Source organism: Andrographis paniculata, unplaced genomic scaffold, assembly GCF_009805555.1.
Source record: "Andrographis paniculata isolate CXL003 unplaced genomic scaffold, ASM980555v1 Contig65END, whole genome shotgun sequence".
Taxonomy (NCBI): domain Eukaryota; kingdom Viridiplantae; phylum Streptophyta; class Magnoliopsida; order Lamiales; family Acanthaceae; genus Andrographis; species Andrographis paniculata.
In genome coordinates this window covers 3921693-3936390 of record NW_026137601.1, presented here as the reverse complement: position 1 = coordinate 3936390, position 14698 = coordinate 3921693, and the positions used below count along the sequence as shown (strand labels likewise).

Below are 14698 nucleotides of genomic sequence, written 5' to 3'. Positions count from 1 at the left end.
CCATAGCTTGCAACTCTGTGACTGGTAAATGAATTAGCTGTCCATGCCTCTGACATTCTTGAAAACCCTTGGCAAATTGTATGCAGTCTTAAAAAATCTTTGGCCAAAAGAAACCTAAACGATGAATAGCCCATCTCATATTTAGACCTGCTCGATGAGCTCCACATATTCCACTGTGTACTTCTGTCATCACCTCCAAAGCCTGCTCGGGCCCCAGACATTTCAAGAGCAATCCTTGGAATGTCCTTTTATATAACACTCATTCTACCAATTGAAATCGCAATGCTTTCAATCGAATTCCAATCGGTACATTTGCTCCTGGATCTTGCAAAAATATGACCAGTTCTGTCCTCCACTTGGTTCCTGCTTCTGTCTCAGGGCCGACCTCTGCACATATATCTTTTTGGATTCTCTTGCAAGCTTTTTGAGCTAAATCATCTGCAAATTGATTCTCCTTTCTAGGGACGAACTCAATTATCACTTCGGAGATCTTTGATAACAACCGACCTACCAGATCCCTGTATCTGCGTAGGTAGGGATAATTGCAAACATACTGTTTGTTTACCTTGATAATCACCAATTGAGAATCACCTTTTATAATAACCGATTGGACTTTCCTGGCTATCAAAGCCTCCAATCCCAAGATTAAAGCCTCATATTCTGCTAAATTATGGGTCATAGCTTCTAATTGCAACTGCAAACTGACCCTTTGGCCGTCTGGTCCTTCCAACAAGACACCTGCGCCTGACCTGTTTCATGAGATAGAACCATCAAAGAACATTAACCAATTTCGGGTGCTTACATAAGATATACACCCAGTCGGTTGCTCCTCATGACCTGTAAAGTCTGCTAGAAAGTCTGCTATTGCTTGGCCTTTGACCGCCCTCAAAGGAGAATGATACAAATCGAAAAGCGCCAATTTAATGGCCCACTTCATGAGTCTGCCCTGCATCGTAGGTCTTTGCAAAATCAACTTGATGAGATCAATCTTTGAAATAACCTCAACTCTTCTAGGCAGCATATAATGTTCAAGTTTGGTGCATGCAAACACCAATGAATAACACATCTTCTCTGGCATTGTATAATTTAATTCTAGTCCTGTGAGAGTCTTGCTCAAATAATAAATTGCCCTTTCCTTTCCATCATCTCCATCTTGAGCTAATAAGCAACTGACCACTTCATGGGTATTTGCCAAATAAAGTTTGAGGGGCCGACCTTCCTTGGGCGGCATCAACACAGGTGGTTGAGCCAATGCTTGTTTTATAGCTTCTAAGCTGTCTGTTGGTCTGGTCCCCACTCAAAGGCGCTTCCTCTTGCCTTCAATAATTTAGTGATTGGTCTGACCTTGCCAGCAGCATTGGCAATGAACCGCCTGAGATAATTTACCTTTCCCAACAGACTTTGAATTTCTTTAACCGTCTGAGGTGGTTGGATGGTAAGAATTGCCTTGGCTTTATTAGCATCAATCTCAATGCCCCTTTCATGAACCAAGAACCCCAAGAAACTCCCAGCTGATATACCGAAAGCACACTTGGTCGGGTTCATTTTCAATTTGTACTTCTTCATCCGACTGAAAGCATCCTTAAGATCCCTCATATGTTCCTCAAAACTAGAAGATTTGACAATAACATCATAAATATAGACTTCCATAGACTTACCAATGAAATCATGAAAAATTGAATTCATGGCTCTTTGATAAGTCGCCCCAGCATTCTTCAAACCAAAAGGCATAACTGTCCACTCATAAATGTCTAATGCTCCTGGACATCTAAATATTATCTTGTGAATGTCCTCCTCTGCCAAAAAGATTTGGTTATATCCTGCATAACCATCCATTAAACTGAGAATTTTGTGCCCTACTTCTGAGTCAATTAGCATGTCGGTCATAGGCATCACATACTCATCTTTAGGGATGGTTATATTAAGATCTCTAAAATCAATGCATATCCTGATCTTACCATTTTTCTTAACCACTGGTACAATATTGGCCAACCAATCTGCATAACGGCAAGGTTGGATGAAACCCACTTTGAGAAGCTTATGAATCTCTTCTTTGATCTGAGGCATCAAGTTAGGACTCATACGTCTTGGAGATTGCTTACAAGGCTTGAAATCCTTCTTAATGGGCAATCGATGTTCTATCAGACTTCACTCCAGACTAGGCATTTCTGAATAGTCCCAAGCTAAACAATCAATATTGTTTCTTATAACCTCGAGCATCAATGTTTGTTGCTCTTCAGATAAATAACCACTCATTCTGATTATTTTTGGAACCAGGTCGGTTCCTAAGTTGAAATCCAGTAAAGGATCTTGTGCTGAGAAAGTTGGCTCTGTTTTCTCCAATAGATCAGGCCAACGAAATTGTTCATCTTCTTAGAAATGAACATCATGTATCTTTTTGATTTTTTCTACTTTTTTCAAAAGATGGTCTAAATAATACTGATTAATAAGTAAACTACAATCTTGTAATTCTACTTCATCCATAAGAAATGTATTATACAAAATAGGTCTGGCTTACTCAAGAGCCATATAGTACAACTGTTCTTGTAAAAGAACATTGAATTCTGGCCAATGAATTTAAAACCCTTCTTTGGGTAATCATTAGCCATAAAAAACTGATACATTGGAGGTACATGACCAGAATAAAAAACTGATTCTTCAACTTGTTCTGATGCTCCAAAAGGATTGTCATTTGCCTCTATTTTGAAGACCCGGTTGCCTTCCCAGAACATCAATTGTTGATGCAGTGTTGATGGTACACATTTAGATGCATGAATCCAATCTCGTCCAAGCAGGATTGAATATGTGGTATCTGCATCCACCACAAAGAAGACAAAAGAAATCTTCTTTGGACTGACTTCAATTGAGGCGACCAACATGCCTTCTGGTCTGGTCGGCTGCCCTGTAAAGCTAGTCATCTCAAAATCCACAGGAGATAGATCGTGAATTCCCTTTCCTAACTTTTTGAGAGTCTTTAATGGCATAACATTGAAGACGGCCCCATTATCTATGAAAACCTTTGTGATTGGTTTCCCACAGATATGAGCATTAACGTACAGAGGCTTCAAATGAGACGCCATGCCTTCTGGAATGGGAGGAAAGACTATTGGAGGGACCTCTGATTAAAAATCGGGATCCGCAATCTTTGCCCATTCTGGCTCTTCAATAAACTCATCCACCAGACTTGCCCATAAAGGCTCTTCCTCAACCCAATTAATTTATGTCATTTGGCAAGGGATACATAGCCCTAGTCGAGATTTGACAGACCTTGAAACATTCTCTGGAATTTCGTCTCTGACTTCAATTTCGAGGCAAACAGTAAGAGATTCCAAACGAAATTCCTCCATTGATGGGTTAATGTTAACCTTCTCGCAATACTGACATCTGAAAGCCTCAACTCTTTCATCAGACAAGCCTTTACCCTTTTTTTGCATGGACCGACCTCCCTCATTGTAATTAGCAGTGTCTCGTATGCTGGTCGGCTGCTTTGATGAGGCAACCTCAATGAGCCGACCTTCCTCTACCTCATTCGACTGCTCAAACAAAACGACCCTGATGGACCGATCTCCCTCAGTATACTTAGTAGCACCTCGGCTGTCGTCCGGTTGTTTTGATGAGGCGACCTTGTCTCTGTATCTCGCAGCGTACCTGCGTTTGGCATTCCGAATCTGAGTACGATTCATGCCTGGGAAACGAGGATCCACATTAATTGGTAAAGGTTTCTTATTTCGAGTCCATTTGCTCCCGACTGAACCCGTTCTCATGGTCGGGTGATCCCGAACCAAAACTTGCTCATTCAATTCCACATTAAAAGAACCGTTTTGGTTATCCCATTTTTCAGCTACTGTTTTTTCACAGACCTTGAGTTTCTCCTCTGGTCGGCCACTGTTTGATATATTCCTTTTTTCTTTTCTGGAAGTTGCTTGTATATTAACCATTTCTGTGGTTACTTTTGGAAATGGTTGCTACTCCACTCCCAAAGTAATATATTTGAGCCAACCTGCCTTAATAGCCTTTTGGATCTCATTTCGAAAATGAGTGCATTGACTTGTGTTATGTGTGAAGGAGTTATGCCACTTACAGTATGACCTCCCTTTGATTTCTTCCTTAGTAGCCAACCTCTGCCCCTTCGGAATTCGGATTTGACCATCAGTTAGCAGAATATCAAATATCTCGTCGGCCTTTGAATTGTCAAAGGTCGGTTGCCCTTTAGCTTCAGTTCCTGGTGCTGGCTTTAACTTGAAACATACATAAGGCTTCCCTGAAATTATTTCGGCCGCCATCTCTTCTGTTTGATCATAATCAAAGTCGTACGCCTCTGTTTCCAAACTAGCCATATGTTGACCTTTATTAGGCCTGAAATTATGATCATTTTCTCTGAAAAGAGATTCTAAACGTCCAGTCTTAGATGCGAGACTTGCCAAATCCTCGACATCATGTGCAGTGAGCGCATCTCTTAGGCGACGATGCATATTTCGGACCACTAAATTGGTCATATCTTTTTCATTGATTATTGTAGGACATCGTCCTTTCATCAATCGCACCCTTTCAATAAACTGTGAAGCTGATTCTTCTGGATATTGTTTCATCTCCAATAAATCAGTCAAAGAAACCGTTGGCAAAGGATTGAAAAATCTGGCATGAAATGCCATCTCTAAACCTTCCCAAGTTTGTATTTGCCCAGGTGGCAGACTTACGAACCATGAAAAAACTGTCATAGTTAGAGACAATCCAAACAATTGTAACTTGTAAAAAGGATTGTTACCAATTTCTCCTAACTGTGCTGTGAACCGACCCGCATGCTCTATAGTAGAGGATCCATCCTCTCCAGAAAAAGTTTGAAAATCTGGTTCTTGTAATTCCTTGGGAGAGGATATTCGTTAATAATCCTTTCTGGAAAAGGTTTTTGATAAGCAGGTCGGTTGGCCATCTGAGGATTTAGGCCAAACTGAACCCTCAATACGTGAGCAATTTCATCACCCAAACGAAAATGTTGATGATTAGGAATATCAATGGGATTTTGCACAGGAATAAGAATATGATCTTGCACATGTCCCCCTGACCTTTCCTCCCTTGTAATGTTTGGTTGCATATTCTCAACCCTTGGCCCCAAAGGAATATTATTTGGGAAAGTCAGCGGAGTCTTTCCCCTATCTGCTCGGTTGAACGTTGTGGCGCTTGGAAGTGTGCTGTCCACATATGATGGCCCTGCAAAATTTGCTTGCATTCTTGATGGTGACACCCCTGGCGGCGTCTGGGTGGGTTGAAGAGTAACCCTTGATAACGCTTGATCTAACATGTTCTGCATAAGATTTTTTTGCTCACGCAACATGATGTTCTGTTGCTCGCGCAACATGTTCTGCATAGCCAAAGTTTGCTGATTGTTCAATTGTTGAACATAAGACAACCAATCGGTAGGTGGTTGGGGAATCTCCCCTGAATTCGGCATGACGGATGGTGAAATATTTTCTCCCACCGGTGCTGATGATAATTGAGGTTGTGTGCCTGCCATATTGATCTTTCTGATGATTCGGCCAGATCTCAGTCGTATGAAATTCTCTGGTAATGTAGGATCAACAATCTTGCCATTCTCCCACTGTGGTCGCCAATTTGTTGATGTATTTTTTCAACAAACAAAAAGTAAAATTCAAAGATATGGAAATATCCTTAAATTTGATTAATTAGCTGTACGGTACATAAGAAAATTAACTGAAAAATAAAATGCTGGAAATTTAAAGTGGTGATCCCCAAATCTGACTTTGCTTTTGTTGAATTTGATTGAAGATGATTTGCCAGTTGCAAATTTTTATCCTTAAATACTCTTCAGAAACGGTACTGGAAACCGTCGCCCGAACGGTTACAATGCCTCTTTTTCAACCGTCTGCTAACCCTTCTCATGCTGACACGTGCCCTCAACCGACCAAAATACCATTCTCGCTCACTCGCAACAGTATCCGACTCTCTGGACCGACCGCAGACTTTTGGCCTGACCGCAAATATTCCGTCTTGTTGGTCCGACTGCAAACCTTCCGACTTGCAGACCACCCGACTTGTTTTGTCCAGCCGCATACCTCCCGACTTACAGACCATCCGACTTGTTGGTCCAACCGCATACCTCCCGACTGACAGACCATCCGACTTGTTTGGTCCAGCCGCAAACCTCCCGATTTATAGACCAACCGACTCGCAGACTTTCCGACCTGCGGACCACCCGACCTGCGAACCTTCCGACTTGCGGATCATCCGACCTGCGGACCACCCGACCTGCGGACCTTCCGACCTGCGGACCATCCGACTTGTGGACCTTCCGACCTGCGGACCTTCCGTTTTGCGGACTTTCCGACCTGTGGACCTTTCGACCTACAAACCCTTCCGTCCTGCGGACCTTCCGTCTTGCGGACTTTCCGACCTGTGGACCTTCCGACCTGCGGACCTTCCGTTTTGCAGACTTTCCGACCTGCGGACCTTCCGATCTACAAACCCTTCCGTCCTGCGGACCTTCCGTCTTGCTGACTTTCCGACCTGTGAACCTTCCGACCTGCGGACCTTCCGTTTTGCGGACTTTCCGACCTGCGGACCTTCCGACCTACAAACCCTTCCGTCCTACGGACCTTCCATCTTGCGGACTTTCCGACCTGCGGACCTTCCGACCTGCGGACCTTCCGTCTTGCGGACTTTCCGACCTATGAACCCTTCCGTTCTGCAGACCTTCCGTCTTGCGGACTTTCCGACCTGTGGACCTTCCGACCTGCGGACCTTCCGACCTGCGGACTTTCCGACCCACGAACCCTTCCGTCCTACAGAGCTTAGAAACATATGTATTTCACCCAATTTTCTCACACTACCCCTCGATCAATCCAACCAACCCAATCATTGGCCCACATTCTCCTTGTAACTTGGACTTTTTGACCTAATCATAATTTTCATACGTAACATGTTTATTTCACTACCATTAATTCGACGCAATTTTTTTTTTTTTTTACACTATACTAAAATTATAAGGAAATAAATAAATTGAAAGAAGACAAAAATAGAAAAAAGAATATATGATAAAATTGTAGTAACATTTAGAATAAAAAATTATATTTTTTATATAAAATTATTTATAATAAAAATTATTATACTCCTATATTATAAATTAAAATAATGTATTTAAAGATAAAATAGAGTAAAAATTTTGAATTAGGAAGGGCAACACTACATAATTAAATTAAAAAAAAAAAATCTTATTTTTACTTTAAAAAAAAAAAACGAAGTTTGGGAGGACAGTTGCCCCGCAGGACCTTTATTGGTCCGGCTTGGATTTAACGAGGTGGAGCAAAGTTACTGTATAGTACTTAAAAAAAAAAAAAAAAAAAAAAAAAAAAAAAAAGAAGAGAAAAAGTAAAGTGATCATGGTTTATGAAGCGAAGAAATCTATATTAGTGAAAGTAGTTATGCAGAGCTTATGTACATGAGTGATACCGATGTGAAATATTATATTTCCTCCGTCCTATAACTATAGTCTCAATTAGATTGGACATAAGATTTAAAGAATATTGATATTATATGGATAGTTGATAAAAAGCATGGATAAAATTTTTTTTTACCATACGAGTGTATTAGCGTAAAAAGTAATGACAATTGTGTAATAAAAATAAAAAAAAGTAGGAATAGTTTTATAGTGATATGATTATTAATGGAAATAAGACTATTATTTTGGGACGGACAAAAATGATAAACAAAATTATTGTATTAGGACGGATGAAGTAATTTTTTTTTTTATGTAATATTACGAGAAAAATGATGATTAGAGGTTTAAGGTCCAATATGATAGAAGTAACAATAGCTTCGATAAACTTGAAGAGTATTATAGAGAAAATGATGATTAGATGTTGGTTAAAGTACTTTGAGATAGAAGTAATAAAAGCTTCCAACAGTCGGAAGACAAGAATTACATTAAACTTAAATATTTTATTTTATATAATTAAATTTTATTATTATTATATTTATATATGTGAGAAAGGAAATGAATACAATTATATTCCCTCCGTCCGCTTACAAAGTTTACATATTTTTATTTTGGAACGTCCAATTACAAAGTTTATATTTCATTAATTACTCTACTTTTTCCACAAATACTCTTACTTTACATCACATCATTACTTTTACACAAAAAAGTAAGGACAAAAATATCATTACACTACTTTTAACTACTCACTATAATTAAAATACTATTATTTCTTAAACATCGTGCCAAAAGTAAATGTAACCCTTGTAAATGGACGGAGGGAGTAGTAGTTATTTAAGTGAGCATTGTTATGTCTATTGGTACCTAAATAGCATATGAATCAATGAATCTATAAATAAGACATTATTAACTCACGGAACCTCTATCACCGTACTTAGGCTCGGCCGGGAGTTTATCCAGTGCGTACTTTCGGATAGCGGCTGCGAATTTTCACGTCATAAAAATATATATTTGTACATAGTCACTTAACTTGCTGCGTATCCCTTTGTTGTGTCTTTTTATTCTAAATTGAATTATGTCTTATGAGTTTCATGAGTTTTCCATCATCATTATGATAGGGGTAAGCATTCGAATTTTCGGTTCACCGATTCGAAAATCCGAAATTTTTGAAAAAATCAATCCGAACTGAACCGAAATAATCGAAATCCGAACTAAAAAATCCAAAATTCTAAATATTTTTTATTATTTTTTAAAAATTTTAAATTTCTTTTATATTTTATTATTATTTTATAATATTAAATATATATAATATATAAAAATTAGATATATTAAAATATAATTAATAATTTTGAGTTTTTTATATTAAAATATAATATTTTCTAATAAAATATTAAATTTATATAATAAAAAAATATATTAAAATATTATATTTCAGATTTCGGATTGATTCGAATTTAAGTATACCGATCCGATTTGAAAATTCGAAATTTGTCAAAAATTTAATCCAAACCAAATTTTAAATTTCAATTTGATTCGGATCGAATTTTCGAATATTTTGCTCACCTCTAGATTATTGTATTCTCGCTGCGAACTATTTAAACATTATTTTTAGTGCATGAAAAAATGAGTTAACAACTTATATGTGCTCTTTAATAAACATAACCGGCAAACTTAACAACCTAAATGCAATATTGAATATGTGATCGCTAGTGATATGGAGAAATTTACATGATATTTTATTACTAAGGAACAAACTAACACAAACATATTAGTCTACAAACAATAAAGGGGTGTGTTTGTCCGGGGAATTGGATTTTAAATCCCGACAAAACATCAAATCAAACACCTATTTTTTATTTTTTATATTATACTAAAAATCAATTTTATATTCAAAACATCACATCAACACCTATTTATATCACATCATACAACTATACAAATTCAAAATTTTTCCTATTCAAATCCCAACTCAAAATCCAAACCCCCAAACAAACACACAGTGAAATTCCGACGGCATAGATGGGAAACGAGGGACAGAGTCTTTCCCGCAGACAACCTCTAGCCTCCATTATTATATATCGAAAAGAGTTCTTTACAATTTGCGTTGTGGAAAATCCATAACTTACGGTCACTTGATACACTATTATATATCGAAAAGAGTTCTTTACAATTTGCGTTGTGGAAAATCCATAACTTACGGTCACTTGATACACAATCGTATCACTAACACACCACAACAACCAACAATCGGAGGATCTGCATGCATAGTCGAATTATAAATAAACAAATGGTCATATTATATTTACAGGGATGATTACGGTGCACCATGCTCATTTTTCACATCAACACACGTCGTATATGCAAGCAGCACACATCACTATTAGACACAACACATGCTATGTATAATAAATATATGTGCTGTTTTTTAATATATAATAACAAGTGTGTTGTATACAAGTACGTCATTTGCTAAAATCAACTGTTGTGTGTGTTGTATGAGACTATAGCATGTATTGTTAGTTTATGTGTTGTATTTGTATCATATTAACATATACAATGTGAGTAATACTGTGTGTTGTCTGTAATAATATTGTTTGATGTTGAGACTATCACATATGTGTTTTGTTCAGGTACAGTATTTGTATTATATTAATATATACAGTGTGTTGTTTGAAGTAATATGCTAAATTTAAAGTTCAGCATTGTAGCGCCGCCTATAGGAGTCCAATTTATATGTATACAACATGTGTGTGTGGGTGTGTTTTCGCACTAGTGTCTTTCTACAGCAATGGCATCATATATAATTAACTGCAGCAGTGTATGTTACCTGGTGTTGATCAGATCATCCAGCAGCCATTCTGTTGATCAGAGGTTTGAGCGAGAGCCGAACCAAATCCCACGCAGAGAATTCTGATCCGTGGAACTGCACCCTCACTGATTTTCTTCTTCCCCTTCTCGAAAATTCTAAATCCTTTGTGACGAGCGTATTTGCAGGCTCGCCGTCGAGCAGGGGCAGCGCAGCAGAGCCGCCAGTCTCCACGTTTTTAATCCAACCACGCACAAGAAAGTTCACCACCTGGGATTTTTAAAAACACAACAACATTAGTAGCAAGGAACACAAGACTTTCTAGAAGATCTCGTGATCTTTTATTTTTAAGACATGAAAAAGATGGTTTTTACCTCAGGAACTTCGTCGTGGGGGCAGTGACCCGCAGGGCTGATCTCGTAATAAGGAGCATCCCGGGCTTGACGTTTCACCTGCAAACCGAAGATGGGCAGCACCCAAGGATCTTCCTTCCCGTACATGAGACAAATGGGTATGTTGTTCATTTGACACCTGCAATTCCAAGCTTTGTCAAGGGAAATTTATAAATATATAGACAAAACAAAGCAAAACAAAACAGGTTTCATTGAACCTACTTGCATAAAGCTTCCTTTAAGGACAACTCTCCCCGGGGGGCAAACATGATCGAAGCAAAAGATGCAGCAGCGGCAGGGTGTTGTGTAGTCTCGACTATACGAGAAAACACATCATCTACATTCGTTGAGTGATCCGCATACACTTGTTTGAGTATATCTGCAATACTTCTTGGGTCACTAATCTTCTGCCATCTAGAATGTCAGAAGAAAAAAAAGAAAAAAACCATGGCCGATCTTAGTCGCATTTGAGTGTTTATTAAGTATATATATATATATGCATATTGAAAGTAATTTCAACGAATAGTTCTTACAGAACTCCTATAAGCTTTCTAACTCCGGAAGGGAGAGGAAAAGTCCCAGCCCAAGGAAAGAGTCTCGACAATCTTGGAGATCGTATAGGATTAGGGAGGAACGCCCAAAAGGGAGTTGCGTTAAGCAAAGTAATGCCTTTCACCAAGTGAGGATAGCAAGCAGCACAATACAGTGCCATGAACCCTCCGAGAGAATTTCCCACAAGGTAAACAGGTTCCTTTATCACCTAGAGAATGTTATCATTCCATCAAATACGTATAAAAATCATTGTGCTTAGCAATCAGTTAAAATCTATATATACACACGTAAGTATAGTATACAACAAGAAGTTACGCTGTACCTCTTCCACAAAGTAGTGAATTTGATCCTTCCACAAGTCAGCAGAATAAACAAGCTCTTCTGCCCATGTTTCACTTTCGTCTCCGAAACCCCAAGTACCATTCTGTCCATCTTTAGACTGTAATGTAGGATCTTCATAAGGCAAGGACAACCCTTGACCAAGAAAATCGAGTGCCCACACTCTATGATCACGACCAAGATCTTTCAGCTGTTTCTTGTAATGAAACGAGCCTACACCAAAGCCCGGAAGCAAGAGAATCGGCGGGGAATCCACGTTATCTGATCCTGATATCTCATAATGAACCTTCAGTTTCGGACGCCATTCCCAGAACCAACTTGTTATCTGAGCTGCGTTATTGCCATTGTTTTCATCTGGCAAACTAGGAATCGAAACCCTCGGTATGGTACCACTACTGGGCACACCACGCACGCCCTGTTCCCTATCAAGTACATAGGATTCATACGTTTCATCCAAGACACCTGAATTAACGTGTTCGTATCTCTCAATAGTGCAAACCACCGAAGAAGGTTTGCTGAGGCCAAGTCTCTTTAATTTTCCACGATTCAGATAAAAATTTTGTGAGGACGTCAAACCAATTATTACAGGACAAAAAATTCTTTCCCTTTCAATAGGAAGCTTTGATCGACATTGTTTAGAGCTGTTTACGCCTCGAAAATTTATAACATAACTGCGGTGTGCACCATGACAGTGAATAATTTCCATCCTCTGCTGAAACAAGTAACAAAACCATAAGTTCTTATTACTGACTGCACATTTACAAAGCTATATGTAGAGTGTGAAAATAATCGAGCTCGTGATATCCAATCTCAACATCAAGATTCGCTTCTTCATTGTCTCGAAATTTACAAACAACTTGAGCTAACTCCATACTTGAGTTCTACTTACACAGTTACACTAAGGCACCTTCTACAAGAAATCCAGCTGTACAACATAGCAAATGATATTAGTGATTGAAATATTTTCGATTAACCAAATTCCTTGTGTGTTTCAAGGAAATTATAGAAGGCGAAGCCATAACTAAATTTCAATACGGAACGAGATTCTTACTTACGCCACTTAAATCTCTCATAAGGTTGTAAATTAAGATGCTGAACTCTTGTCTAATATTTTCTCCTAACTGCACCAAAATCCTTATAATCTCAGCAATTTATCCCCTAACAACAATTGGGATAGTGAAAAAATCATCCTTCCAATAACTCATCTCAGCCGTCATGCAATTAACACTTCCAGTCGCTAATTAAACGTCTTTATCGGTTCAGGGGTTGAATTCGACATCTAACCCAACTTATTGAATCCATAGAGTTACAGATCGATCAACAAACGCGTTAGGATAAAAAAAAAAAAAAAAAAAAAAAAACAATTAAATATCATCACAACAAGAACAACAAAGCATGCCATCATATATCGAATCAAAATTCCTAAAGATTTACATTACATACCTCAGTGGAGAACCGAACCGCGAAGCCAATCTCTCAAGCTTCCAACGTACAGAGAGAAGCAGTCAATTCAGCAGTAGCATGAAGTGGAAACACGAAATTGGATATTGGCTGGCACTAAATCTTCCTGAATCCTTGCAACACTCCACCACAGGATAGAGAAATAAAGGAAGGCTCCAAAACAAAACAAAGGTTAACCAGTGTCAGTAGTAGCTAAGTTACGTTGCTTGAGGGGGTTGGATTTCTTCAATTGATTGGAGACGCACGCCGCGCGGAGTAATGGCGCTAGGTTTGTCGCGGCGTGGGCTGGGGTTTGTGTTGTTCCAGGAAATTTGGGTCGTGGAAAAGGTGGAGTGCACGCAATGTGTGCTGTGAAAAAGACTTGCTCAATCGGTTTCGAACCGGCGGTTGGAACCTCCGGTTCACCGGTTTCAGACCGGCGGTTCTGGTTCAACTCGAAACCATCGAACCAAAATTCGAAACTGGTTTTTCTTATAACCGTAAACTTTCGGTTCAAAACGGCCGATTTTGTATTTTTGTATTTTCTTCAGAAAAATATATTCCTATAGTCCAAGACTAAATTTTTTATTGACGAAAAAAATATATTCTACTCGTCAAATATAAATAAAAAATTTAGTATTGAACGAAGGTAATATAAAGACGGCAATGGAGCAGCAGGGTGGGAGTCGAGATGGTAGGGAAAGAAGGAAAAAAAAAAAAAAAAAAAAAAAAAAAAAATTAAAAAGGAAGAAAAAAGAAAAAAAAATTAAAAAAAAAAGAATAAAAGAGGAAGAACAACATGGCCGTGGATGTATGAATTATAGGGCAAAAACAATTTACTAATATATGTATTACTATTATTTTTTTTATAAAAATTGAAATAACATTAATATTAATAAAAATAAATGTTTATTAGTTATTTATTTTTTAAATTTTAGAATTTTTATTATATAATTACAATATTATATTTATATTATATTATTATCTATTATTTTTTATAACTTATTTTTAATATAAATTTAATTTAACTATTTATATAGATTTATTATTTTAATTATTAAATATATATAGTAACAATCTAATTAATTATTATTATTTATATAAATTTTACACAATAAATAAATAATAAATTTAAATTTAAATAAAATTAACATAAACAATTTTTCAATAAAATTAAAATTTAGAAAAATTTAAAAAATACTTCATTCGTCTATTTTAATACTTTCTCTGTCTCATTGAAAGGTTGTCATTTTTCATTTTCGTCCGTTCCAAAATAAGATTATCATTTTCTAATTTCGTAATTGTACTACTTACATAAATATCCTTCCAACTTACAATATATTACACAAATGTCATTACTTTTATATTAATTACACTATACTAATAGGGGTATTTTATCTTTTTTACTACAATCAAATATAATACTAATATTTAAAAATCTATGTGCAAAAAATAAACGTCAATTTTTTACCGGGACGAAAGGAGTAATATATATTTGTTTTGGGTGTAAATTTTAAAAATAATATTATTTTAATTGTAGTGAATAGATAAAAAAAATATAAGGATAATTTTGTTTTTACATTTTAAAAAAATTAATAATAATTATAAATTAGGAATATTTGTAAAAAAAAATAAAATTCATAATTATTAAAAAAAGAAATAGTTACTATTTTCGTCCATTCAAATTTATTCTTTTTTTTGTCATTTTGTTAAATTTAT

General features: G+C 37.0%; 1 protein-coding gene across 2 annotated transcripts; it reads right to left on the bottom strand.

Annotated features, from left to right (window-relative positions):
- Positions 1 to 10023: 10023 nt before the first annotated feature.
- LOC127262584 (pheophytinase, chloroplastic-like) lies at positions 10024 to 13313 on the bottom strand. Of its 2 annotated transcripts, none has more exons than XM_051291334.1 (6): positions 12983 to 13313; positions 11523 to 12251; positions 11182 to 11408; positions 10871 to 11062; positions 10631 to 10787; positions 10024 to 10526 (listed from the first exon to the last, which is right to left on the bottom strand). In XM_051291334.1, exons 2-6 carry the CDS (start codon positions 12243 to 12245, stop codon positions 10293 to 10295), a joined length of 1533 nt encoding a protein of 510 aa, XP_051147291.1. In that variant the 5' UTR covers positions 12246 to 12251; positions 12983 to 13313; the 3' UTR covers positions 10024 to 10292. The 2 variants fall into 2 exon arrangements, with proteins under 2 accessions (XP_051147291.1, XP_051147290.1); XM_051291333.1 differs by having other exon boundaries at positions 11523 to 12248; positions 12983 to 13312.
- Positions 13314 to 14698: the final 1385 nt, after the last annotated feature.